General features: G+C 38.1%; 1 protein-coding gene across 17 annotated transcripts in view; it reads right to left on the bottom strand.

Moving 5' to 3' along the window:
• Window positions 1-25,015, bottom strand: part of rbfox1 (RNA binding fox-1 homolog 1) — a 644,474-nt gene that overhangs the window by 450,117 nt on the left and 169,342 nt on the right. For 10 of the 17 annotated variants that reach the window (XM_069181079.1, XM_069181083.1, XM_069181077.1 and 7 more), the window contains exons 3-4: window positions 6,753-6,800; window positions 6,176-6,229 (exon numbers count right to left, since the gene is read on the bottom strand). The exons of 3 other annotated variants lie outside the window; for them this stretch is intronic. In XM_069181079.1, coding sequence (XP_069037180.1) covers window positions 6,176-6,229; window positions 6,753-6,800 — 102 coding nt within the window. The remainder of the gene's footprint in view (window positions 1-6,175; window positions 6,230-6,752; window positions 6,801-25,015) is intronic. 4 more of the 17 variants (XM_015360450.2, XM_015360458.2, XM_069181081.1 and 1 more) reach the window with 1 other exon arrangement.

A 25,015-nucleotide genomic window follows, 5' to 3' on the forward strand; every position in this document is an offset into this window, starting at 1 on the left:
TTTTTACAAAAGACTTTTTTTTCCCCCGAAGAGGTTAACCACCGAGTACAATTATTGTGGAGTCTGCAAACTGTCTTTATCTTCATTTTCAAAAAGAAGAAATTAACGTCCCCTACATAATCAAGAGAGGCAAAAAAAAAAAAGAATGAGAATGGTCTAATCATTTAAGTACAAACAGCTGAATTACCAAATACACTTTGTAAATTATGTTAACCTCTATATTGAGTTTGGTAGCTGTGGATTTTTTTCACCTTCTTCCCAATAATACTATAGTGGCATATAATGAATAAGAGAAAGTAATAAATAGCCCATTTATTTGACTGATAGACACAAATGGGACTGTAATTTTCTAAGCTTTTTTCCAAATGGAAGCAAGCTTCACTGCAAGTGCTGTCTAGCCTTCCTGCTGTTTGCTTCTGCCTTGTGTTAAGTTAATGCGCACTGACAGAGGTAACTCTTCACTACCTGGCTGGGCAAGTTCTACTAAACACAAGATGGTAACCAAAATGTCAATTACTCTTCTGATAGCAGACAAATCGCTGGGGCTCTAATGCAATTCCAGCAGCAATAATTAGATAATGGGGGTATAGAGCGAGTCTGGTGACAGACCTTCAGAGATAATAGAATCTACTGTTCCACCACTTTAATATTAACATGATTCGGCCTTGCTCTATCAGTTTAGGCTAATTTGCAAAGGCCAAAAGGGACTCACTTTTTTTTGGCAATAATATCATTGCACTCTATGGGTACATTTAAAGGGCATGTCTCAGATGAATTATCTTTTCTCCTCCTTCCTACAAAACTTATGCACATTTAATGTGCACAAATAGATTTAGAATCTTCTGCAAGGAACTAAGGAATGCCGGTCGTAAACCATGGTTTCCTTATAATCTAGATGAAGCAGTACATAAATGGAACTGAAATAATAATTTTCACAAATACTGCTCTTTTACCTCTTGTCTTTTTTAACTCACAGGCTCCAGGGACATGCAAAACCCCGTGGACAACCTGTAGGCGGACTGCCCACCTAATCCATTTACTATGGAGAGGGCAGATTGCTCAGGATGAGCCCACATGGAATATAAAGTTCACTTTCTAGGTATGCTAACTGCCTTTCATGACGAGCTATATTTTTACTACAACTGCAGGAAAGCTGGAAGGTCCCTAAGGTCTTTAGCACATGAGAAAAATTTCTGATTCATTAAAAAATATGGTATGGTTTTCTGTAATATACAGTATACTGCATGTTACACATGCAATTACACAACAGGGAATCTTAGGCTCATAGTCAATATGTTGCATATACAGAGCTTTTCATCCCAAGAGATCCCAATGTGCTTCACATAGAGCAGAGGGACTCCTTTACTCACATCAAGAGTACGGCCCCACAAGGGTGACATTCATCAGCTAGTGCATACCAGCTGTTCTACTGCATATCAGACCAGGCTGGGAAATGAGAAACCGCTTTACCAACTTACTTATGGGGAAACCACGTACAAAGAATACTATTTAATGCACAAGCCCAAGTCCAGATGTACAAGTCCAGAATGGAATTAAGCCCGGACACCCCTACTGCTATGCACAGCACTCTAGGATCTTTAATGACAAATTAACTTGTGTACCGTGGTCCAGACAGAGGAGTCCCACCTACTGGTCCACCAGCGCCAGTTACAATGACAACCTGGATTTCTCCCATCCTTTTACTGACCAGAATGCGGCTTTTAACTCTGACAAAAACAGTTTAGAAGGCGGTTAAGCTACTAACCTTTAGAGAACGCTCATGAAATCATTACTCATACAACTTATAAAAGGTATTTGCCAGGACGAGTCAATTTAAGTACCTTGTGTATTGTAATTAAACCAAAAAATCAAGAGACCAGAACATCCTCACATGAAAAGAGGTTTCTTCAGAGAACATGTGACAACCCGCTTTGGTGTTGAAAGTGCTACCATTTGGGCAACGAAATGCAATTTATCAAATTCTGTAAATTAATTTCCTCCTTGTCCGAGAAGACATTAAAAAGTGTTTTTCATACAAATTGTTTTTTAAACATCTAACTCTAAGAAAGATACTGTCTATTACAAGTGTACGGATCAGCTGGTGCAGTGATATTCTGCTTGTTTGTTAAGACAGTTTTACTTTTTATGTCATTCTATTATAATGGGTTTTCAAAAGTGTTTCCATGCTAGCAGAAATATCCCATTCCTCTGAATCGGGCAAAGTTTCAGCAGTAGATGTTTTTTGCACATAATTCATTTATAACGTTTTTTAAAGCAGCACTCTGCATTCAGCTGCTTAAATACAGTAAATGTGTTAATTTTGTTCGGGTGGGGAGCTGCGTCAGCATGTGTGGGCCACAAAGGAACAAGTAATAGGTTTATTCCATGCTGAAAAAAGAAGAAAGAAAACACAACGTTTCGGCCGTGGAGCCTTCTTCAAGTGTGAGGTTGAAGAAGGCTCCACGGCCTAAACGTTGTGTTTGCTTTCTTCTTTTTTCATGGAATAAACGTATTACTTCTAAATGTTTTAATATACTGTATATATACACACACATCACATACCCTTCCAAAACACTTCCAAGCTGAGGTAACTCTCTCTTATCCATTTTAGGTCCCTAATCCTTTAATTCGCCGTATATCACGCAGTATTTCTGAAACACATTTGTTTGCAAATTGTTTTAAGGCTATCTGCCAAATACTTTCAAAACTGATCTCCTTTCCCATATCCCACCAGACAGTTCAGCTCCTCAGCCTTCAAAACAATCGAGTGCTTTTTCCAGGAGCACGCCAGGGAAATTTTCTAATTATAAAACTTAAATGTGTATTTCTGGCCCTGAAGCAAAATACAATAGCTCAAGCCATAAGTAAAAACCCCAAGGCCAGCAACTGTTTTTTTTTTTTAATATTTGAAGAAAAAAAAGCCATTCCCGACAATATGATACTCATGATTATTCAGCAATGCAGCAATTAAATTTAGCAATTTTTCCTAGATTGTCTATAATGCCTTAATATCACAATTAAAATACTGTGTGGAGTGAAAATAATTTTAATTAATTAACAAATGTCCTGGTCAGTAACAGTAGGAATACAAAAAAGAGTGAAACAAGTGGAATAAATGCACTTCCACCTATCACAATTTTGGTATCAGCACATCCCTTTCTAACTTCAACCGAGTCATCCGATATGGTGTGGTTTTATCTATATATTTCAATTTTAAGCACGCCTGTACACTTTCACCAACTTTTTTATTTTTGATTTTCATCCCGGAATTGAATTTGTTATTGTCATTTCATGTCAGAGACGTTGCTGGTTCCTACTCTGCGCTGTTCGGGAGGATAGCTTTGCCCAATTGTCTTACTGTGACAGTGAAAAACAAGCATGTGTAACCATGGGTACAGAAAAGCAAAACAAAGGTCAAGACGTACATTGTCTCCAGAATGCTTTAAATTTTCTGACTCAAAAAAAAAAATCAAGGCTGACAAACAAGGTTGGAGTGAAAAGAGACACAATCATCTGCAAGCTGCTGACTTTCAGACCATTGTGTTATTCTGATGTTCACATGGCAACCACCAATTTGCTGAAATATATATATACAAACAGTGGTCGAAATGGAAATCCTAGTATAAGATGCTGCTTGTCTCTGGAGGGGGGGGGGATGACATGGTGGGGGTGTAGAATTATATTCTTCAGGAGAAACAGCATTCCCAATTACTTCAAAAGCTCTGGACTCTACTCACAGCATTTAACCTGCATTCACATATAACCAGACTTTTTCTGTTGTAAAAGGACAAAGTTAGAAGGCAATAATTCGCACTTTAAGAATTTGACAGCTTATGGTGAAGTCTGGTCCCTTTAGAAGAAAATGCTAACATGGAGTCTGACAGCCATTGTTAACTACCATTTCACCCAGAAGAAACATTTAGGAACAGGAACCGCTTTTTTGAAGTGCCACATTTAAGGAAAACATTAAATCACACTCCAGCTATAAATTGTAGCTTCAAAGGACTGTGGGAGTGTGGAACAAGCTTCCAAACTATGTCGCTGAAGCTGATACACTGGCTCCTTTTAAGAAAAACCTTGCAGACACATCATAGTGACTAGCAACCAAATAAATGTCCCCCTCTCATTTGTAATCTTTCTTCTGTTCTATACTGCAGTACATATGAAACGTTATACCACTTCCAACATCCATGGAATAAGCTGTAGTTTGATGGCAAACTTTGTCATCAAAACTAGTAGAAAAAAGTAATTGGAACAGATCTCCTTTGTTTTATTAGATAAATGTTCAACTCGAAGATGTTTTGGTAAAAAATATTTTTGTTGTTTTTTCTGTTCTGAAAAGCACCGGGTATGGAAAACCCTTAAATATATATCATACAGTATATACCTAGGCAAAAAACATTGCCTGCTCCTATAAAAGTACAGTAATTGTGAACATTAATAAACTGAAGAGCCAATCACTAATGACATTTCTAGCTAACTTCATAACTTCTCCTAACATTCTGACACTGCAATGCAAAGTGGTCTTTGTTATTTGAGTGGCATTCTTTATGAACTGGATTAAACCAAATGTGATGACCAGCTCAGCAAGAAAAGCCCTCAGGTACTTCCTTTGTAAGTCCTGAACTTCACTTGAATAAAACACGCACTGGTCACACTATGGAACATTTTATGATCCATCAGACTAGAAATGGCTTTCACAATTTTATGCACTCCACATAATGTTTACTACAGTATGTGAAGATGAAACTGTTTAAATGAATCTGGTAATTAATCGATTTAGTCAGTTTCAAAAACACGTTAAGTCTGTCACTCATAAATATCATGCAACTTCAGCATCATGGAAGAAGTCCATAAGAAATTTATTTGTGGACCTGGGACATAATCCAAGTTTTAGAGCAAAATCACATTTGTTTTCTTACACCCATTTGCAAGTACACTTCACCATTCAGGCAGCTACGTAGCGCTGTAATTCTGAGTGAGGGATTTCTGGCAACCTAATTTCTTGTGACGGACAGAGGCCTGATTCCACTTTGCTGCACATTACAACAAACTGTTCCTGTCACTCCTGCTGACAAATAGAAATGTGATTTTGCCTCTGTATTATTATTACCAAATAGCTCATTCTGGACACCAATTCAATCATTTTTCTAATTACAAAAAATCGGAAGATAGCAGCTGAAAAATCCATCCTACACACATTGCATACTACAAATAATTTACTTACACAATATATTAACATAGCAGCAATAAACTAATTTAATAATGGATTTAAAAAGGTTTAAACCAGCCCTAGCTGTAGTAGACATTTTATTTTATATTTCAAACTTAGGATATCCAAGCATTACATGATTTAAAGTCTTTTCAGTTACAAATTTTATTAAAAACCTAACTTTGAGGCACAATTTAAAATTGTATTCAGGAGGTATCACAGATGCTATTAGCAATATCCTGCTCAAATTCCTTTTGATGGTCTTACAGTAGAAATGTATAACTAAATGTTCTCAGACCTTTTTGGTTTACAAGCTGGAGAAAATAGGAACTCATAAAAAAGTGAATTTCTTGTTTATTGAGAAGGGTGACGCACTGCAGCCTTAGACACAGAGCACTGCTACCTGATCACAAATAGTTACTTATGTGCAGCAAAAAATGAACATGTCAGATAACTGGCAGATGTAGGAGTGATAAGCTGAAAATCAGTATCAAATTGTACAATTTTCAAACTGGATGTGCACTCATAATGTTAGCAATCCTTTTATCCTACACACGCCATCATAAAGGATATCTTCCAACATGATTTGGTTTGTCTGGAGAAGCCTGCAGAGTTCCCCATAATATGAAAACAACTGTTTCTGATATGATTTACTTTGTCAGTGACGGCATGTCCAGTAAAGCTAATGGCCCACTTGGCAATCCTCTGAGCTCTCAAAGGCTACACCAACTGTGCTTACGTTTTCAAAATGGCCAGGGATGTTTCTTGCCTGTGAGATGCATCCCAGGCCAGAAATGAAGAGAAACTGCCGCACATTAATAGATGAGCTCACATATCATGGCATTTCTGTGTGACAACGTTGCCTCCTCTCCCGCCCTCTTTAAATTGACAGCCCAGGTGTCATGATGACGTCAGTGGACCTTCACCTCAAGAAGCATAAAGACAAGCACAACTTGAACTCACATCCACAGAGTCTTCAGGCTGTCTGCTGCACCCGGAGGACACTCCAATTAAAATCTGAAACAAAAAGGGGTTTATATTTTGAAACACTTGAAGAAAGACGGCATGATAACCATTCCTTGACCAAAGAAAGGTTATTTCACAGACTGATCAATGCCACGTGGAAGAGCAATAATGACTGAATGACTGCTTAAGTAGATATGTAATGGGCCCCAGAGCATTACTTCAATTGAATTCGATGTCTAACCCATCTTTCCACCTTAAATATAGATTAAAAAACTGTCCTGGATTCATTCCATGAGTGCTTAAAAAGTCTCAATCAACAATGCTTGTCTCTGCTAAATAACTGGCTGAATTTTGTTAGTGAAGGCTTCATTTTTTTGGGAAAATAGTGGATTTTAAAAATACAGCAAAATGAGCCCAAATCCTGTATTAAAGTTACTGTATTACTACTACTGTTATTACTGAAGGTAATAAAAGAGCGTTTTGAGAAGTTGAACTGGACATAGGCTATCACAGCTGACCTTGATTTATATGGGGAGCTCGCTCAGAAACCTCCCACCTTTCACCTCATCCTCACCTCTGAATCGTCCTGAGATACGCTCTCCAGTTGTTTCTTGAAAAGGGCCTGGAATCATACAAATAGCTCTGTTGTAAAGAGACCTTCATTATGAGCTACTATGCAACTAATCACTCTAAGTGAGGTCAGCAGTGTGAAATAATGACCCTCTAGAGTGCTCTGTAATGGAAAGTGCGAAGTCATGGCTTAGCCTGTAGGCAGGCAGCAAGGTATTACCATACACTTCATGCAGGTCAATAGACCCCCTTCCCCAAAGGGTTATGTCTGTGACCTCAGGGAAGGGCACTAAATGTTTTCCCCCCTCTTCTAACATTATCTTTCTTTCTATTTCGGTCCTGCAGAAGTATCTTGGTGGTTTTTGGTCTCCTGGGAACCTCCGTATGATGATTTGTGATTTAAGACTGGCAGTGAAGGGGAACCACAAGCAGAAAGATATGTTGCGTCTGTGTTTGAAAGACATGTGATTTAAAAGCCCAGCTCAGCTTCCTATCGTGTGGGAACCTACTGGAGATGTACTATAAGTCATAGCTGGGCACTGGCGTTCGGAAGTCTGTGCCGCAAGTGCAGATCTGTTTGAAAGACAGGGAGTTTGCCTGTCACACTTGTCTCGATGTGAGGTATTTCCCAGCAGCGAATTGTGATCCTGGCCAAACTGAAGATTTGGCTTTCCCCAACCTGAACTGTGCACGTACCACTGCCCTGCACCACAACCCCAGCCTCCGGGCCCTCTTCCCATTCAGAGCAGCACAAACCCTTTGCTGAAACTGTGGATGTGGCTCTGCCCTTTATTAAATTGCCCAAATGGTTAGCAGATAAAATGTTTGTTTTACCCCTAACACTCTTAAAAATGCTGTCAGTGGAACTTCATTATGTGGCGCAAACAGAAATTTGCTGGTGTTGCGGCTCGTTTCAAAACATCTTAAAAAAAAGATCTCCCAGGCTTCCATAACAAAAGACTGTCAGGAGGGAAAACGGCCATAAAGACAGCGCCGAAGGTTTGTCAAGAGCTTGTTTTGATCGATTCTGTTATCACCCAGACAGAGCCCCTCCCCCCACCTCCACTCCTCCATCCCCCATCTCCCTCCCTCCTGCATCACTGCATTAAAAAAAAACTATACCCAACAAACCAAATCCCAGCCTCTCCCCAGCCCAATCTTAATTAGCAAGGCTCAACATATCTCAGCTAGATGAATGAAGGGCACAAATGGGATATTCGCAGGCCAGGTCTAATCTGATCAGATCACAGACAGAGAACCGAAACAGTGAGCCCTGTCTCCTCCCCAGCCATTTGTCAGAAATAAATATCCAATTGACTTAAAAAGAGTGATAAGACTTTCTTTAGCGGGATTGATAGCCTGTTTTCCTCCTCTGACTTCTCTCTCTGTCTCTCTGGCTTGCTCTTGTGTGCTTGTTTGTGTTGCCGAGAGTTCTTCCTGGAGAGGGCTGGATGGGTGTCAGAAGGAATATGAAAGTCTGCTGGCAACCTTAAGTTAATGGCTCCCAACACATTAGGTATCAACACAAAGATCTTAAGGCTGGTCAAATACATCAGCCATCGCTGGCTTACTGGCAATTAGTCATGCTGTCAGCAGTAAATAAGATCTGGATTACAAAAAAGTAAACAAAGTAATACAAAGACAGAATTTTAATAAGGAAGAGCTGTACTGTTCAGCCCAGATTTAATGGATTTCTGGAATAGGTTAAAGAAGTGTGGTTTAATTCAGAAATGCCATGTTTATTTAACCCTGAAATATGCCTAGTACTGAAATAATGTTTGAAATAATGGAGCAGGGATCACAACGTAAAGGTAAAAAACGGTTTTAGAGACTGTGAAAATAATCTCAGGATTAGGATGGACAATTTAGGAAATCCTGTGAAATTCCTTTCCAGTAGTACTGGGACTGCATGCCAGACTAATATTAATACCCACAACCAATTGCACTGCATGCTCTTAACACACACCGCAAAAAGGAAGTGTGTTCCTTCTAATGAATATATACATATACAGTATATGATTTCCTCCTTCAGTATTCACTGACAGCATTCAGACAGCAGTTGGTGAAGATACAATTGTTAATAAAGCCTTAATGCTTAATATTTATAGCAAAGAAAAACTCAAAACCTCCAGGGCCAAATTAGAGTCTCTCTCTTTCTTGTTAGTCAGTCATGATTTTTATAAAGCACCTGTGCTAAATATTTTAGCAGGCTGACACATTTAGGATGCAATATTGCTGTTTGTTATAATCCCCTGGGAACAGCAGAAACATACAAAAGCCCAGCTGTGATTTCTTATTCTTCTGCCTAGCTCTGACTAAATTACCCCTGTGCTCCTTACAGGGTCAATACCCTTCCCATTACAAATCAGCATACTTTAACTTGCATATGGTGTTACTAAGAGTTTCCTTTGGATGATATCATCTCATATACATTGTTCCTTTTTATTATTCACGTTTGTCTATTGCTGTTCTGGAATCAGTCCAGAGAGAAACCATACACTGCCCCAAGCCTAATAATTAGGAATGTCCTACACCGACAGATTAAAACCTCTGATCTTTTCTTGACTCAAACAAAATGACAACAACAATGTCAATTCAGTGTAGGCCTTCAAAAAAAAGTGAAACAGGAAACAGGGACCATCTTATTAGAAATAAAAAATGCATATAGTTTAAATCAAGGAGTAAGTGTTTGCAGCTGGAGGTCAGGAGTGCATTCGCGGATGGGATTTAATCAGTGCAGCCATCAATCTTAAATGAGAGGATGGAGACACAAAGGCCACCTGTTCGGGGCACAGGTTAAATCTACCTCTGTTTGAAGACATTACCATATGGACCTCAGGCGGTCTATCAATCTACACCTGAAGAGAGAAGTGCGCTCCCAGAAGTGCCAGCCTTCTGAAAGTCAGAGAGTGAGAAAAGGTCAGGACCATCTGACAAAGACAAAAAAAAGAGGAAGAAGGCCGTGGGAAAACAAACAACCCAAAAAGGTCACTGATCCCACTAATAGGGCTGTTGACGTGACATTGTGAAAAGATAGACATCACCAAAGAAGGGGAATATTTGGACATTTGGAAGTGAGCATCAGCATATCTAAAGCTAAAAACACAGCTTCAGCACTGTGTTCATCCATATTTCTATAAACACTATTAAAAACCCCTTGTTCTAAAAGTTGGTGTTGTTTTACTTGAAACTACCAAAACAGAAAGAGGATTTGCTTTTGTACTTTTGCGACTCCGGTTTCTTTTATGTAACACAGTGCCCCAGCAATAATGAAATAATGGGCTTTGTATCTCATAACATTTCAAAGGAGGTTGAAGAGCAGTCCAAAAAAATGAACAGTTGAAGAAAATAAAGTTTTCTGAGAAGTGCTGTGGGCAGAGCGTTTCAAACACAGATGCGCAAACACTGTTGTGGTACAGTGAAATAAAAATCCCAGTCGGAACACAAAACACACTTTGTCAATATAAACACATTACATTGGCATAATTTGAGTACTGTATACCAAGTATAGTATGCCCCTGGGAGTAGGTTCATTTTGAGATCAGTATTACATTCTGAATGTTAAACAAAGCATTCTCTTTAAATTAAAATCTATTTTAATTATATAAAAACATCTCTATTGACAAGTAGCATACAGCGTTTGGGTAAACAGTGCCACCACAAAACCTTTGGTGTCAATTGCCTGGAGCTGCCCTCTACAGATTGCCTAGCACAGGACTCACACAACTATTGGTACACATTTCTGTTGACTACTAACACTACTAAACTGGGTTTTTGGTGCAAGAGGTCAGATTATTTTTCAGTGCTGTGGTACAAAGCATCATGCAGTATGGAACAACCATCTGAGATAACAGTCTCTGTGAAACAAAAAAGCCAAGATGTCCAGATTCTTGAGGGTGTGTTTTAAGACAGTGGGGCAGTCACTTGCATGATCAAGAAAACTAACTGATGCAGACTTAATTCAATGAGGACATCTTTTATCCCACATTCAATCAAGCTCAATCAATCAAGTCAATAAATGCATATTGGTTTATGGGCAAGTGCAATCAGCAGACTATGTGAAAAAAAATGAAGGGGTAACATGAAATTATAGTAGCTTAGAGTCAACTGTATGGGGAAAAAACCTACAGGTTCTAGTACACTATGGGGATTTCTGTAGAAATGGCGCATAATGACTATGTACAGCATGAGTGGAACAACATATACTTGTTTTTCATGTAGTGTTTATTTGTACTGATTGCATGTTTTTTAGTAGATTTCTGTGAGCAGAAAACATAGCTGCTTGGATGCAAAACAAATTTCTGAGAAATTAGGCATTATTATTAAATTAGGCAAGTATGAGCCTATTGTATAGTAGTATGGGCAGCAAGGAAAAAATAAGTCATTTAATGACACAGAAGACATTGCATATAGGTTTTTGCAAGGTGGCTCCAAGAATAGTCATTTCAGAACCTTTCAATACAATAGCCTTGGCAATCCTGACCTTTGCCCAGGAAGACTTAGATTAAATCCCTGTCCTGCTGAATTGTAACACCTTCTATTACCTGTCAAGTCTCATCAAGATAACTCTTAAGTGTTCCCTGAGAGCCTATGACCTTGAACTCAATGGGGCCATGACCTTTGATATTACCGGCATACATTAACTTCACCGTGTGTGGCCTGTGCTCCAGCCTCACTCCTCTGATACTGAATGTTGTTTTCCGTAGCTTAAGGCTGCGCCCTGGCTCCCCCTGTACTCTGGCAGAAAATGACAGCGAAGTATCTTTGCCCTTTAAAAACCCTCAAACGCCTAAGGACATTGAGAACTCAATATTGCCAATATATCTGAAGTTTTGTGCTCAGAAGCGCAGCAGACAATTTTATATAAAGAACTCTTTGCCCTCTGATAAAAAGAGTGCTGGACATTCTGAAGATCTCAAGTCTCAGTTCGACTATATTTCTTCCTCTAGATAATCGTCTTATTTTTCCAAACATATTCTTTGTCTAATCCTGTTTTTAAAACATATTTATGCTTACAAGTGCGCTGGCTGAAGTCACTTAATCACATGCAGTTCTGAAGACCTTAAGAAACAGTATTTATATTTAAGAGGAGATTTTTCCAATCTGTCCAAGATTTTGTAAAGAATTTTGAATCCTTATTTTTGGGAAATAAACATTGATATTTTATGCAGATTATTTGGATTTTGCTTGAATACATCTGTAACTGGTATCAGCTTTCAAATAAGATACTAATGTAACTGTGTAGCTCAAGGTTTAAAATCTCACTGATTCTTCATTACATATCTTTAGCTCTTAATCAATAATTGTTCCTCACTACACCTTATATTCTAAGTGGATGCTTGTGGTGTGGTAATATTAAAAGATAAAATGTTACATTCAAGAAACACCCCTACTTTTAAGACGAGACTGAGATTACAGTTGAATGATTGCAAATTAAATAACAGCCTGATTTAGAATGGACTATCTTTCAAAGGACGATTCATGCACATAATTGCACTCCTTTTAGATAAATCAGGAATAATTATACACTTAGCAGTGCTACACTGTTATTTATCTCATTCGCATTACTGCAATGACTGTATGGTACAGGGACAAGGACACAATCAAAGCCGGCGATGAGCGAAATTGTTAGCACTGGTTTGGCAATTGTGATATTGTATATCTAACAAGATGACGGTAGGCAGGGGGGACAGTAGTGGGGGAGGGGTTGAGGTAAGAGTCAATTTCATTTTGGGGGGTTTACAAATTTTGACATACTTTGAATACTTCATCAAGGGAAAAAAAAAACTAACGTTACAGGAACCCCTTCTTGTCATTTTTAAGAAGGTAACCCCCCTAAAACCTATCCATTCCCATTTATCAAAGCAATTTAGACACTGTTTTTATGAAGATAAAGCTGCACAGTGTTCTACCTGAAGTCATTTCAGTTCACAGTCAGACTCAACATCTACAGGCATGAATGCACATTCACTCTTCTCTGGAAGCCCTTAGATTACTACAGCTTTGCGATTCAAGCCTGAGGGGAGCTGACCCGCTGACCCAGAGAAGCTTTGAAGTCATCATCCGTCTCCGCAAAATCCTGCAAATAGCAGGTGATCACCTCTTGCACGGGGAGATGGCTGAAAGACTTGAAGCACCAGATCGATGCCTAGCCTTCTGTGGTAATGAACTGGTTTCACACATTCTGTGTGTTTACACAAGCACAGTTGTGGTAATCTGATTTATCAAAAGCTTTCGACTCAAACTCCCCTCAGGGCCAAAAGTGATTTTGAACTACCAACTGTAAGCTGATGGTATGACTTTGATTTTGCCAGAAGGCACAACCCTATTTTCTTTTAAGAAAGTGAACCTGATAATTTGCACAAACAGAACCAATTAATTAAACTGTCACAAAAGCAACATAATGCAGAGACTGAAAATGTTTGCCTAATAGATGAATTGGTTGTATATTTAGAACTTTTGATATTTTTAATGCTAAACTCATTGTATCACACAGAAGAAAAGCTCAGCAAAAATAAAAGTTTACGGTACTTTATTTAACAATATGTTACCGCACAGATTTAACTGATAAATTAGTAATTACCACATTAAGGATCAACTGCATACAATCTAGTGATGATTATAAATCTGTGATTTAAAACCTGTTTCTACTGAGAAATAGCCAAGTGAAGGCTTAATACTACATATTTACATAGTATTTTCAAAGCAATTTGGTGCTCAATAACAACCATTGCCAAAATCAAATACTGATGAGACAACAATCCATTCCATATCTTTATTATTATTAGAGTATTAGATATTATTAGATTTGAAAGTGAGTTCTTTAAAAAAAGAAAATGTGAACTGTAATTTTAAAAAAATACAACTCAACCACAAAAGCAGAATGAATAATATAAAGTAAAACTATTTTCTGAGCCAGTTGGCATCTACCAGCATAAGGTTTGATGGAAGGAACTTGAAGATCTGTAATCAGGCAGATGATCTACAGCAGCAAAAGTAGTGCCTCAGGCCAGAGGGCTAAAGGTCACAGCAACAGTACAGAAAACAGGTTTCAGGCTAGAGATACATTCTCAAATGTCATAACTTCACATTATAACAGCTTTCCCAAAGAATAATTTTCTACACAAATTGACTGTCTTTCCTGAAAGGAATCCTGATCCAGAGTGCAAAATGTAAAAGTCCTCAAAATAAATGTTATTAGACTACTTAACCCTCAATCATCGGGTTGATTCATCATCCTCTCCATGATTTATAACTAACAGTAACTCCTTTCTGGGCAAAGAAAACTCAGCCTGTCCCTCTCATTCTTAAACCTAACCATAACCTATACTATAACCTTAACTGATAATAACCTGAATTTAACCTAGTGGATCTTGTTTGGCCAGGGCACTTTACCATAACACAAACCTGCACCTCTGACACAGCAGCGGTGGGGTTTGTTTAAAACCTTCCATTGTGGACATGTCATCTTCTAGTGATCCCTGGGTGTTGCTAGAAATAACCACTACGACAACCCACCCGTCCTACTCCGTTCACACATCTATATCTGAACCGTCAGTGTCTAAAGTCTATCCTGTTTCAGATAACCTTAATAAAAATCAATCTAAACGGTTTGTCTTACCTGGGGGACCTAGCCAAGAAAAAGTACTCCATTCAGAGCCTCTGATCTATTCAGGAGTCTACAATCACCTATTTAAATAGACCTTAACCTGCAACATGTGCAGCGCAATGCTCTGTTGCAACCACATGCCAATGCCTGCACTTAACAAACCAACCTTCCAGACCATTGCCCTATAACCAGTACACTGAACTCTGGTGATATACCTGGCAACCCCCAACCCAAGTGACAGCACCTCTGTAACACCAGGGCAACTGCTTCAACAACATGGCAGAGTAGCTTTCTGGTCTCTGTTTGATAGCATGAGCCCACCCTGACCTGGAGTGTGATGCTCATCACCACACTAGGCAGGTGCTTTTACTACTAGAGTCACTTCAACTCCCTTAATGGGGTTTGTTTCAAATGCAATTATTTTATACACGAAGAACCTGATCTGCTAAACATTTACAGAAGGTCTGATTTAAGAGTTACAACCACATGAAAATAGCCTCCATAAAAACAAATGCACAAAAGATTCATGATTGCAAAACCTGAGATCAGCCATCAAAAAGGGTTTTTAAAGGTTTTCAATTGAAGTGCATTTTAAAAATTCAAAGACCTTACCATCAGAAAGGTCTGCGGTGAAACCTTTTAGGATACTGTTTTTTTTTTTAAAAAACTTGTAAACAAAGTTTTTGGGGAACTCAATAGGAACCACAGATATTCTTCAGAGGGAAGAAAGTCTGTGTACATCGCAGTTTCAAGCTGGCAGAGCTTGTGACAACTGTTATTTTATTTTGCTAATTGGTCCTTTGCAGCTTTTTCTCCTGTGAAATGTATGTGAACAAACAGCTTACCCAGATGTTTATTATGCCAAATCTGTGGTAGCAGATGGAATAAACCTTTGAAGAACAGGGAATAAGTTTGAGGGTATGGGTTGGGGTGTTTCTGAAGAGTTTGACAATAGTTAAAGACATCAGTTGTCTTCCTTAAGCCTTTCGGTCGATGATTTGATCCAGACAAACGAGGCATTTAAATGCAATGAACTGAGAGACTGGTGTGCATTTACATTCTGCAGTTTGCAGACAAAACATGTTAGGAAAGAAGGTTCAGTAGATGCTGTGAAAAAGAAAGACAATTGCTGTTGGGTAGAATCCTCAATTTGTTTAACCTCATTCTGCGAGCACTGGGACCCGGCATCTGTCATTCACACATCAGTGATGTGCCATTGATTCTGTCAAGAATCACTGAGAATCACCTGTGGAACCTGAGGTGCTTCAGTGCATCTGAAAGGCAGACTAGCCTATCAAAAGAGCTGTTACTGTCTCCAGACTGGTCTCGATGTTACAGATGGAACAGAGTTCAACAGGGCACTACTGATGTGGTGAGCAAGTGACAAGTCCTGGAACTGAAATCAGGCAGGAAGATTTTCGATATACCGTTTTGGAGAGTTTCCCTTTGAGATACTGTATATGTATTTTAAAAAGACAATGTGTTCCAGAGATGACCCACAAAAACTTAAAGGTGCTAAATCAAAAAACATCCGCAAGAGCATAATTTTCCAATATTTTACTTCTCTACACAAATACACAAGGCATACATGAATACTAACCAAGAACAACAAGTGAAATTCAATCGTGCATGATTGTGGCAACAGCACATTAACCACGACTGGATAAAATCCATCTGGTGCAAATGTTTAGTACTGCCTTTTAAATTGTGTCTTTGGCTGCAAAAATAAAACAAACGAGTCACAGAAGCTAAAATAACGCAAAACAATACATTTCTTAAAAATGCTACAAGACAATATAGTCAGAATAAATGGGGTTTACAGCTTTTTCCTTTAAGGCTTCATCATGGTGCTTTCTGCGAAGACAGAACATTCACTGTGCATTAGGCTGACCCTCAAGCACATGGCCTGTTGGTGCCCACACATTCTAGCAGATATCACAGTCACTTTAAAATGCTATTTATTTAAAGAGATCACTTAACTAAGCCGAGCCATCCATCTTAGAAATACCCTGATGATGACAGCTTCTATAGAGATAATGGAAACATTTTGGGAACAGAAGTTTAACTGAAGAAGAAAAAAAAAAACTTTTTCAATGTCACTAAAATTTCACAGAAAACTAGTGATCGATTTTCAGCTGTCTTTTATTGAGCCCTGCGCTGTATATCAAATAATATGAGAAGTTAAGGTCATGACTGGCCTGCAGCAGAAAATAAGGGTCAGACACCCTATCCCTCCCACTCTCAGACTCTGAGGAAAAGGACTCATAACAGCAAATCTGCTTTTCTTTTGACTTCTCTCACCTACTCTGTGAACATTTTATTTTTATGAAATGTGGAGCAAAAGATGCTGTACTGTTCCCTGAATTACTTGTAACACGGTATGTGAATTGAGCTGGCAGATTTACAGGAACTGCAATATTGATTAACAGTACATTATAGACTTTCGGTTATTAAGCCATCACTATGCAATTTCGTTCCCAGTCGTAAAGTATGGCTCGGTGTTAGCAATGTAATTACTGCGCAATACATATATCCTGCAGTAAATCTTCCATAATTGTAAAATACTATTTTACAATACAGGTTATTTTATGTCTCTTTGTGAGGGCTTGACTGTACGGAGGATCAAAGTGCTACAAAATATCTAGACTTTACTGTTTGCTTCATTTTAAGCGAGGCCATTTTCTGCATTTTTTCTAATTTAGCAAAGAGATAAATATGATGGCACTACAGTATATTCTTTTACAATTATTCTGTTTTTCCTTCTATTTTAACAAAATCCCAAATGATATCAAATAAGTGATATTTTCAATTTGACTTGTAAAGTAGCAGTAAAAGTGTCCTTCTCATACAGGACTTTAAAAACATCAAAATAGAGTTTAGAGAAATATTAAAGGCCATCATGAGCAACACAGGCTTATTTTCTGCACATAGAAATAAGTAGACAGTGAAGCAGGCGTGACATTTGTGCTTTTAAATTCAAGATGTCTTCTGAATTCCACTTATTATTTCATTCCACTATCCTGCAACAAACTCAGAATAAAAGTGTAATAGTGTCATTTAAAAGACATGAAATAAGAACTGTATGCTCAAGAACTATTAATAAAAACTTCTATAATTTCTAGGTTGTGCAACTGTAACACCTTATATTTATGAGGACAAAGAAGATTATGTACACCAGTAACCAATACATTTGACAGAGCCCTTGAATCAAATGCAATTCATCATTTTAACTCTGCCCAAGGGAATCTAGAATTGCTTTTTCCATAATGAGAAGGATGTTTTTTAATGAGGGGGATTTGAATGGGATTTAATGTAGTTTGTAGGCAAAGTGTAGAGAACTGCATCAGTGATAGCATTAAAATAGAGGTACAGAATGAGCCTAAGAATGCTTGGATAGTGGGAAAGCTGCCTGTGATGTTTAGATTTTAATTTTTCCATTGTGTTGACAAGATTTCCTAACCTTAGCATTGTACTTTACCAATGTAAATAAAGAAAATGGCACACTCCTTGAAGATGTCATGCATAGCAGATGGCACAGTGGGATATTATTTAGGGGGGGAAAAATGGAATGGAAATATTATCTTAGTTGAGACAGGAAATATACTATATATTCGTATAGCAGGTCCTTATTTTTCTGGAAAATTAATTCTAAATACAAACTTTCGTTTTGACAACAGCTCCTTCATTAGGTTTTCATTCGAAGGCAATGACATCCACTGCACATGTCCCTCCAGTCACTGAGTAACTCACAGAGCAAGCACTGGAGCTTTGGAACGATGAGACTCAACACTCAGTGAACTTTGTTAGTTCAAGCTGGTATGACAAAAATACAAAGAGCTTCTTAATCTTACTGGAAAAGTTCAAACATTCCCTTAAAATATATTTTACAATATTTAGTCAATTCAATCAAAGACATAAAGTATCAATTTTGTTCTGTATTATAAGAGAACGACAAAGGGGCGGATGTCTTTTTTGTGTCCGAAACCGTGTAAGAGAGGCCTCAAACATTCCCAGAAAAATTTAAATAAACACTCTATGGTTACAAGTACAAAATTTCACATTGTAGTTTAACGTCACGATTGCTCATCTCCTGACCTAATTGGGATTGCAGACCTTGCATGTTAATTTAGGTTACAGTGGAAAATTGTTACTTCACAGAAGTGAAGGCCTGATGCTATTCAGTAAAAAACTATAGAATCAATAGGGGAAAGCAAGCTGAGAGAACAGCTGTAGAGCAATCAAAAAGTCGGTGAGATAACCAGCATGGATTTAGAAGATTGCTGTCCTGTCCAATTAACTTCCTTGACTTATTTGAAAAGGTTACAGCTGAAGACGATAAAGGGACCATTGCCACAGAATTTATTCAGATTTAAAAGAGCCCATAAAAAATATACTTACAATTACATGATAGAGCTGGAGCAAACTGAAGGATTAATCAGTTACAGTTTTTTAACTTTGTTTGAGGATTATTTGGGTTGCAAATTGAAGAAAATTGTTTCATTTTCTAGGGACAGGTTTCATGCACAGGAAAATAAAAAAAAGCTGTTTAAAGAAGCTTTTTTAGATTAGGTAAAGTCTGACCACAGATGAAGTGTGTAACATAAGAGCCAAAGAAATGTGGGATACATAGTTGAAATTGTAGGCTTTAAAATAAGGGGTTTAATGTTATAATGCAATAGTAGGACTTAATTTAGAGTACTACTAGACTTCTGTTCAGCACTTTAAAAACTGTTGCGGCTTTGTACAAATTCAATACAACCAAAGGAATGAACTTGAAATTCTGCACAACTCTAAACTTAAAGGAATGCACTACACTGACAGGCCAAAATAACTGAATTTGTTTCATCTATCAGAGAAAAGACAATGGTGGGCCTCATTTCAGGAATTCTACATTTTCAAAGGCATTGACAAAACCAACACAGGAGATATTTTCAGGATCAGTGACGACAGTAGAAGAAAGAAAGGAAAAGTGCATTTGAAACAGAATAGGAAGTACTTCTTTACACAAATTATGTTGGGAGTGTGGCTTTGCTGTCTAGCCATGTCATTGAACCTGACGGCTATCATTTCTTTTAAGGGATGGCTAGATGAAAAACAGGATAAATAGCTTCCTTTTCATTGCCAACTTTCCTATGCTCGCTCATGTGAATAAAAAGGCTGAGATACAACAGAGAGACAAGTGCTGTATGAGTGCTCCTGGGACCAATATTGACCTGAGCAGGGACAGGTTTGAAAGGTGTCGGATGTTAAATGAAGAGAAAAGTTCATACTTTTCCCCAGATATGAACTTATTATCTTCTTAAAATTCTTAACCCTAAACGTTTCTGCCTTTTGCCCTCAAACTTCCATTTTGTTCTGATTTCTGAGTATGTTATCTAGGAAACAACTGCACTGCTACAAAGCCATACCTGCCTCTACTGCTTCTGTTGGGGCTAGGAAGAGAATTTTGGAGAGAGGTAATGGGGGAGAAGACCCTCCCTCTGAGTGGTACGGATGTGCAGTTAGGACAGAGAATTACAAGGGCAGGCTATTGATCGGCATATCTGAGCCCATTTATCAGCCCCTGTCATTAAACACTGAACAGCTGCTCTCATAGTCATTACGACTCACTAACATTTATTGTAGAAAATGGCAACGTGAACGAGCGAGAGTATTGATCTTCTGTTTAATACTCGCTTCTTGGCACTTTCACAAAACAATTTTCTCTTCCATTACCACACCATGTCAGGTCTGTTCTCCATCTCTTTCTCCTCCTCCCTCCTCCTTCCTTCTCTTCTTTATTTTGGTGACACTGACAAAGTGTAAAAAGCGAATGTGTTGTATTAGACCTCCCTGACTCAATAAGGAAACACCTAATCTTAATTTGTCCTTATTGCAGAACGCTAGCTCAAGGTCACTCACATTGTGTGTGTGGGTGTTTGGGGAGGAGGATAATCACCACAATGGCCTTAAAGAGCCCAAAATCAAGGCTGTTTTCAGGAAGGTAGGAAATAAATGATATTACAGAGCATTTCTGGAACATTATGTTATAAAGTTTAAAAGGAAATTTAATTTAAAATTTAAAACTTTAAATTTAATTTAAAAAATGTGCAAATGCTCTGCTCTACTTAAACACAGCTAATTTAAAAATGATCTATGATTATTTGTTGAACTCCATATAGTTTCTGTTTGCAAAATAATCTTGTAACCTCAGCTCCTTTAAAGAAATGATTCTTAAAATGTGACAGTGAGCTGTCCCTGGTGCTGAATAAACTATTTTCTCTCTCGCACATATAAATTGCCATACTGTATATTTACCTTCAGATATATTTCTTCACACACCTCAGATTCCCTGTATTGTAGCTGTATTGATACAGGAAACTGTAGCATGATCACGTCTTACAAACAGAAGACATTTTCCTATATAGGAGCAGCAGGTTTGATTTACCAATCAATACACTTCATAAAACAATCATGCTTGTTTCAAGTGTTTGTCAAAGTGCTATTCCCGTTATTAATAGAAAAAGAAAGGGACTAGTGCTATTGGTTTTATTAGATAAGAGCAATCACATTATGTCATCTTCATCGATCACTGATCAACTTTACTGATTCTTTGCACACAGATAGAAAGGGGTTCCTGATTGATTCACCTCCATAATGCAAGCGGAGTATCCGATCCTTAGGGATGCAGTTTGACAACAGACACGGAGGTAAGTACATGAAAATGCAGATAAAAAGTGAGTGATTTAACAACAGCTTGGCTCATTTGCATAACAGCAGAGCGCCATCGGAAGCCATCCTCACCAGCTGCTTCCTAGAGTTGTGACAAAACCCACTGAAAAGCTTATTGCAGGTACTGCGATGATGTCACTTCAGACAGATCCCAGCAATAAAAAAACAGAGAATTTCGTTTAAGTAAGAGAATATCAAAAATTAAAAAGATGTTAAAGAGACCAGTCAAAAGAATGCTTGAAACGCCAACTGATGAAGACCGGATTAGTCATGAAATAGCACACAATGAAACATATTGTGTTTATGGGTTGGTACAGTATGTATATGTTTTTATTTTTAAAAAGCAGTTCCACTATCCTTCAATCCAAACCAAGCAGTTAAAGCATTCAGGTTTCATGCTTTTACAGCACAAAAAACAAAGGAGGGTGTACCAGTGCATGACGGAAGGAGGCAAGCACACACTTGACAGCTGCAAAATGCCACGCACTAAATGAATATATTTTTTCTTTTCTTTTAATCAACCCTCCTCTATCGCTTCTAGACACAATTAAGAAAATCCCTGAAAATAACCCACTGGTGCTTTTATGAAATCAATCATCCTAGCAAAAGTGCCATTTGAATTTGTGCAGGATCTTTGTCTCAAAGACCCCTGACACATCTACACAGATCCTAACTCTGCTAACACACCTACTATTGCCAAAGGTACAGCTTCAGGATTCTGATGATGTGCACAAGGCTGCATGGAGACACCCACATTTGAGCTGCAGAACTGCAGACAGCACGTACAGATTGCACTAATGCTAAAACTCACAGCAGTAAACTTAATGCCCTTTCCATTTAAGGCCCCCTTAATAACATTTTAATAGCCCTTTTGTTTAGCAAGATTAATCCAATATACTCTTCAAAGTACAATGCTGCTTTTAATGTTATTCCATGATGGTGACACATACTGAACAGTGCACAAAATGGTCTTATAAGGGAAAAAATGAAAAGGTGCAATGAAAGTTAGATATAGCCACCTTTTCTAGCTACATGCACAATGCTGTCATTTAGAGATTTGGTTGCTTCTTAAACACTGTGATATCACCAGTCTTCACACGGGAAGCCTTTAAGGGAAGAGATCATGAAAACAAGTGCTGCAAAAATAGTCACATTTTTATGCCTCTGAAATGTGAATTCCCACTCTAGGCACAGGTGATGTGCATTTATGTTTGTAAGTCTATTACATGTTCCAACAGTTCAGCAGCAAAGTTCTGAGTTTTTCGAGTTAGGAGCAAAATCAGAAGTATTGCCATGCAGTATCATATCCAGCAGGTGGGGGTGATGCAATCAAATGCAATTAGAGGGGTCACATACATTTACAAACGGCTCTTTCCAACTTTTCTATGCAGATTGTGTGAATTAACTAAGTCAAATTACCCACCATTCTGCGCTGTTCTCTTGCAAAAGGTACTGTAGGTAAGATGAGGGGACGCAGAACATGTCATCTAAAAACACATCTCAATTACAGGAACTACACGTGGATATACTGTAGGTTATGTGAGTCGGAGTTCTATACATTAATTTGATTTTATTATGCTGACAATGGAGAGTATCATTAGGTTTATTGGTTGAGGGACATTGAGAAGCAATTACATACCCGCAATATTACTTTATCTCTCAGTGGATCTGGTGTGTTTTTACCTCACTGAACAGGTCATCTGAATGTGAGGATTTTTAAAGGAGTGTGTGTGCACAAAAAGGGCAGGGAAAGAGATTAGAATCAGACTGCCCTACAGCAATCCAGTACTGTACGTGTGAAACACACCATGGTTGTTTAATGAAACGTCCAAAAATAGTTTGAACAAATTTGCAAAGTACCTAACAGACTGTTCCTGCAGTCAACTGTGTTCTTATATGAATTGTAAAACAGAAAAAAAAACACTATTTTTAATTAGATTAGCAGGTAATATTAAAACAAAAACAATGGCTACAGCCAAAATGCTCACTTAATAGCAAGTGAAGTCTCCTAAATACAAATATTTCCAATTACAGCTACCAGGATCAAAAAGTTTACAATGGAGAAACAACATCAAATGTAAGAGCACTCTAGAAGCACGTTCTCAATCATGACCGGACAAAGATCTAACAAAAACAGACTTAAAGCCCCATCCCTGAGAAATAAGGCTTCAAACACTTGCATGAAGAAACTGAAATGAGACATGGGAGACATGGTGATACAATAACAGTGAAAGAGCCAACATTGATCTCTGATGGCATCTTGTCACAGGCGTGTGAGAGAAATCACTTTCTCTCTCCCCCTCTTCGCTCTGCTTGTCATACCCAGCCAGCTGATTGTTTATCAGCGGCAACAAGGTATAGAAAGGTTATTAAAGTGATCCTGACGTTAACTGCTGAGCCCAATAATGGCATGCTGATAGGATTCCTCAGTTGGCAAGGAAAGAGGCCAAAGGAACTGATTCATATTTACTGCAGGTAAGTGTGAAATATTGCGGGGCAGGTGACTTGATTCCTGGTTGGAAGTGGAAATTTTCAAAACGACTCCACCACAGCAAATTGCAGGGAAACTCTGCCATCATTAACTAGGCAGCCACAAGTCTTGGAGTTCTGCCATTTTAATGCAATGATTACAGCACAGGAAACCAGTGTGAAATCATGGTAAATTGTGATTTAGTGAACCGTATTTCCCAGGAGTCAAACGAAATGACTTCAAGAGTTCTAAAAGTTGTGAAAACGAATGAACGGAATAACAACTTGACTAGCAAAAATAAAACAATTTTATGCACAGAAAATATGGTAACTGCTGATAATTCTGCCGTGGATTTGCATAGTAAATCCATTTATGTAGTTACATAGTGGGAGTGCGGAACAAGCTAACCAGCCAAGTGGCTGAAGTTGATACCCTGGCTTCTTTCGAGAAACGGCTGATCCTGGGATCAATTAAGATGCTGAATGGCCTCATCCTCTGTAATCTTTCTTGTGTCCTTAGTATACACTATAGAGACTCTCCCTTTGCCCTTCACACATCTGGAAAGAATGCCACATTGCAAAAACACTATTATTTCCTTCTGAATGTGAAATAAAACTCATTTACATCTCTCCATTCAAACATCTCTATATAATATACATTCACACACATTGATTAAGATAAGGGGTTTGCTATTTACTTTAAAGGTCCTATTAAATTGCTTTATATTGACGTAAATAGCACTGGGGCAATTAACACATCTGGGTTAATTTTCCTTGTGCTTTACAAGTCAATTACCAAATTACAACAGTGACAGCGAAGAGATAACATTGACCTAGGATGATCCTACTTCAGTAGGTCCAGAAGAAATATTTAACACAAGCTGTCATTAGAGGCAACAGGAAAGAGTAACTCCTCAGATCTCTCTGAAATGGTCCATGCTAATGCACATTAAGAATGAGTCATAAGGCAAGTTAGGTTTGCCATGAACTGTAAATCTTACCCACTTGAAGTGTATGTACATGGGGTCACAATGTTCACATGCCATTATATTTGTGCAGTCTTGGATATAAGGAACATTATTCTCCCATTTAATTCATTCAAAGCTATAACTCTCTGCAGCTTTGCTGTAAAACTGTAGTAAGTATATTTTTGCTGGAGGGATGGTTATAAAAGTTTATTCCTCCACAAAGTCCCTTCTTAAATCATCTGCAATACAAAGAACTTGCAGTATTCTATATTTCCAAGATGACTTAGTACCACTTGTCTTGTACTGTGGTACTGGAAAGCTGAAAAAATAAGAGATGTTAGATTATATTTTTAATAGAAAAGAGGTCATATTCCGCCAACATTTAAATATTTAAATACAGATCCATAATATAGAAAGATGAAAGAGAGTCAAACTCGCAAGCACTTAAAGAAAGTAAAACTAGCATTTTTTTAAGATGCAGTGTTTTCGAGTTTTTGTCCATGCTTTTTT

Source organism: Lepisosteus oculatus, chromosome 19, assembly GCF_040954835.1.
Source record: "Lepisosteus oculatus isolate fLepOcu1 chromosome 19, fLepOcu1.hap2, whole genome shotgun sequence".
Lineage (NCBI taxonomy): Eukaryota > Metazoa > Chordata > Actinopteri > Semionotiformes > Lepisosteidae > Lepisosteus > Lepisosteus oculatus.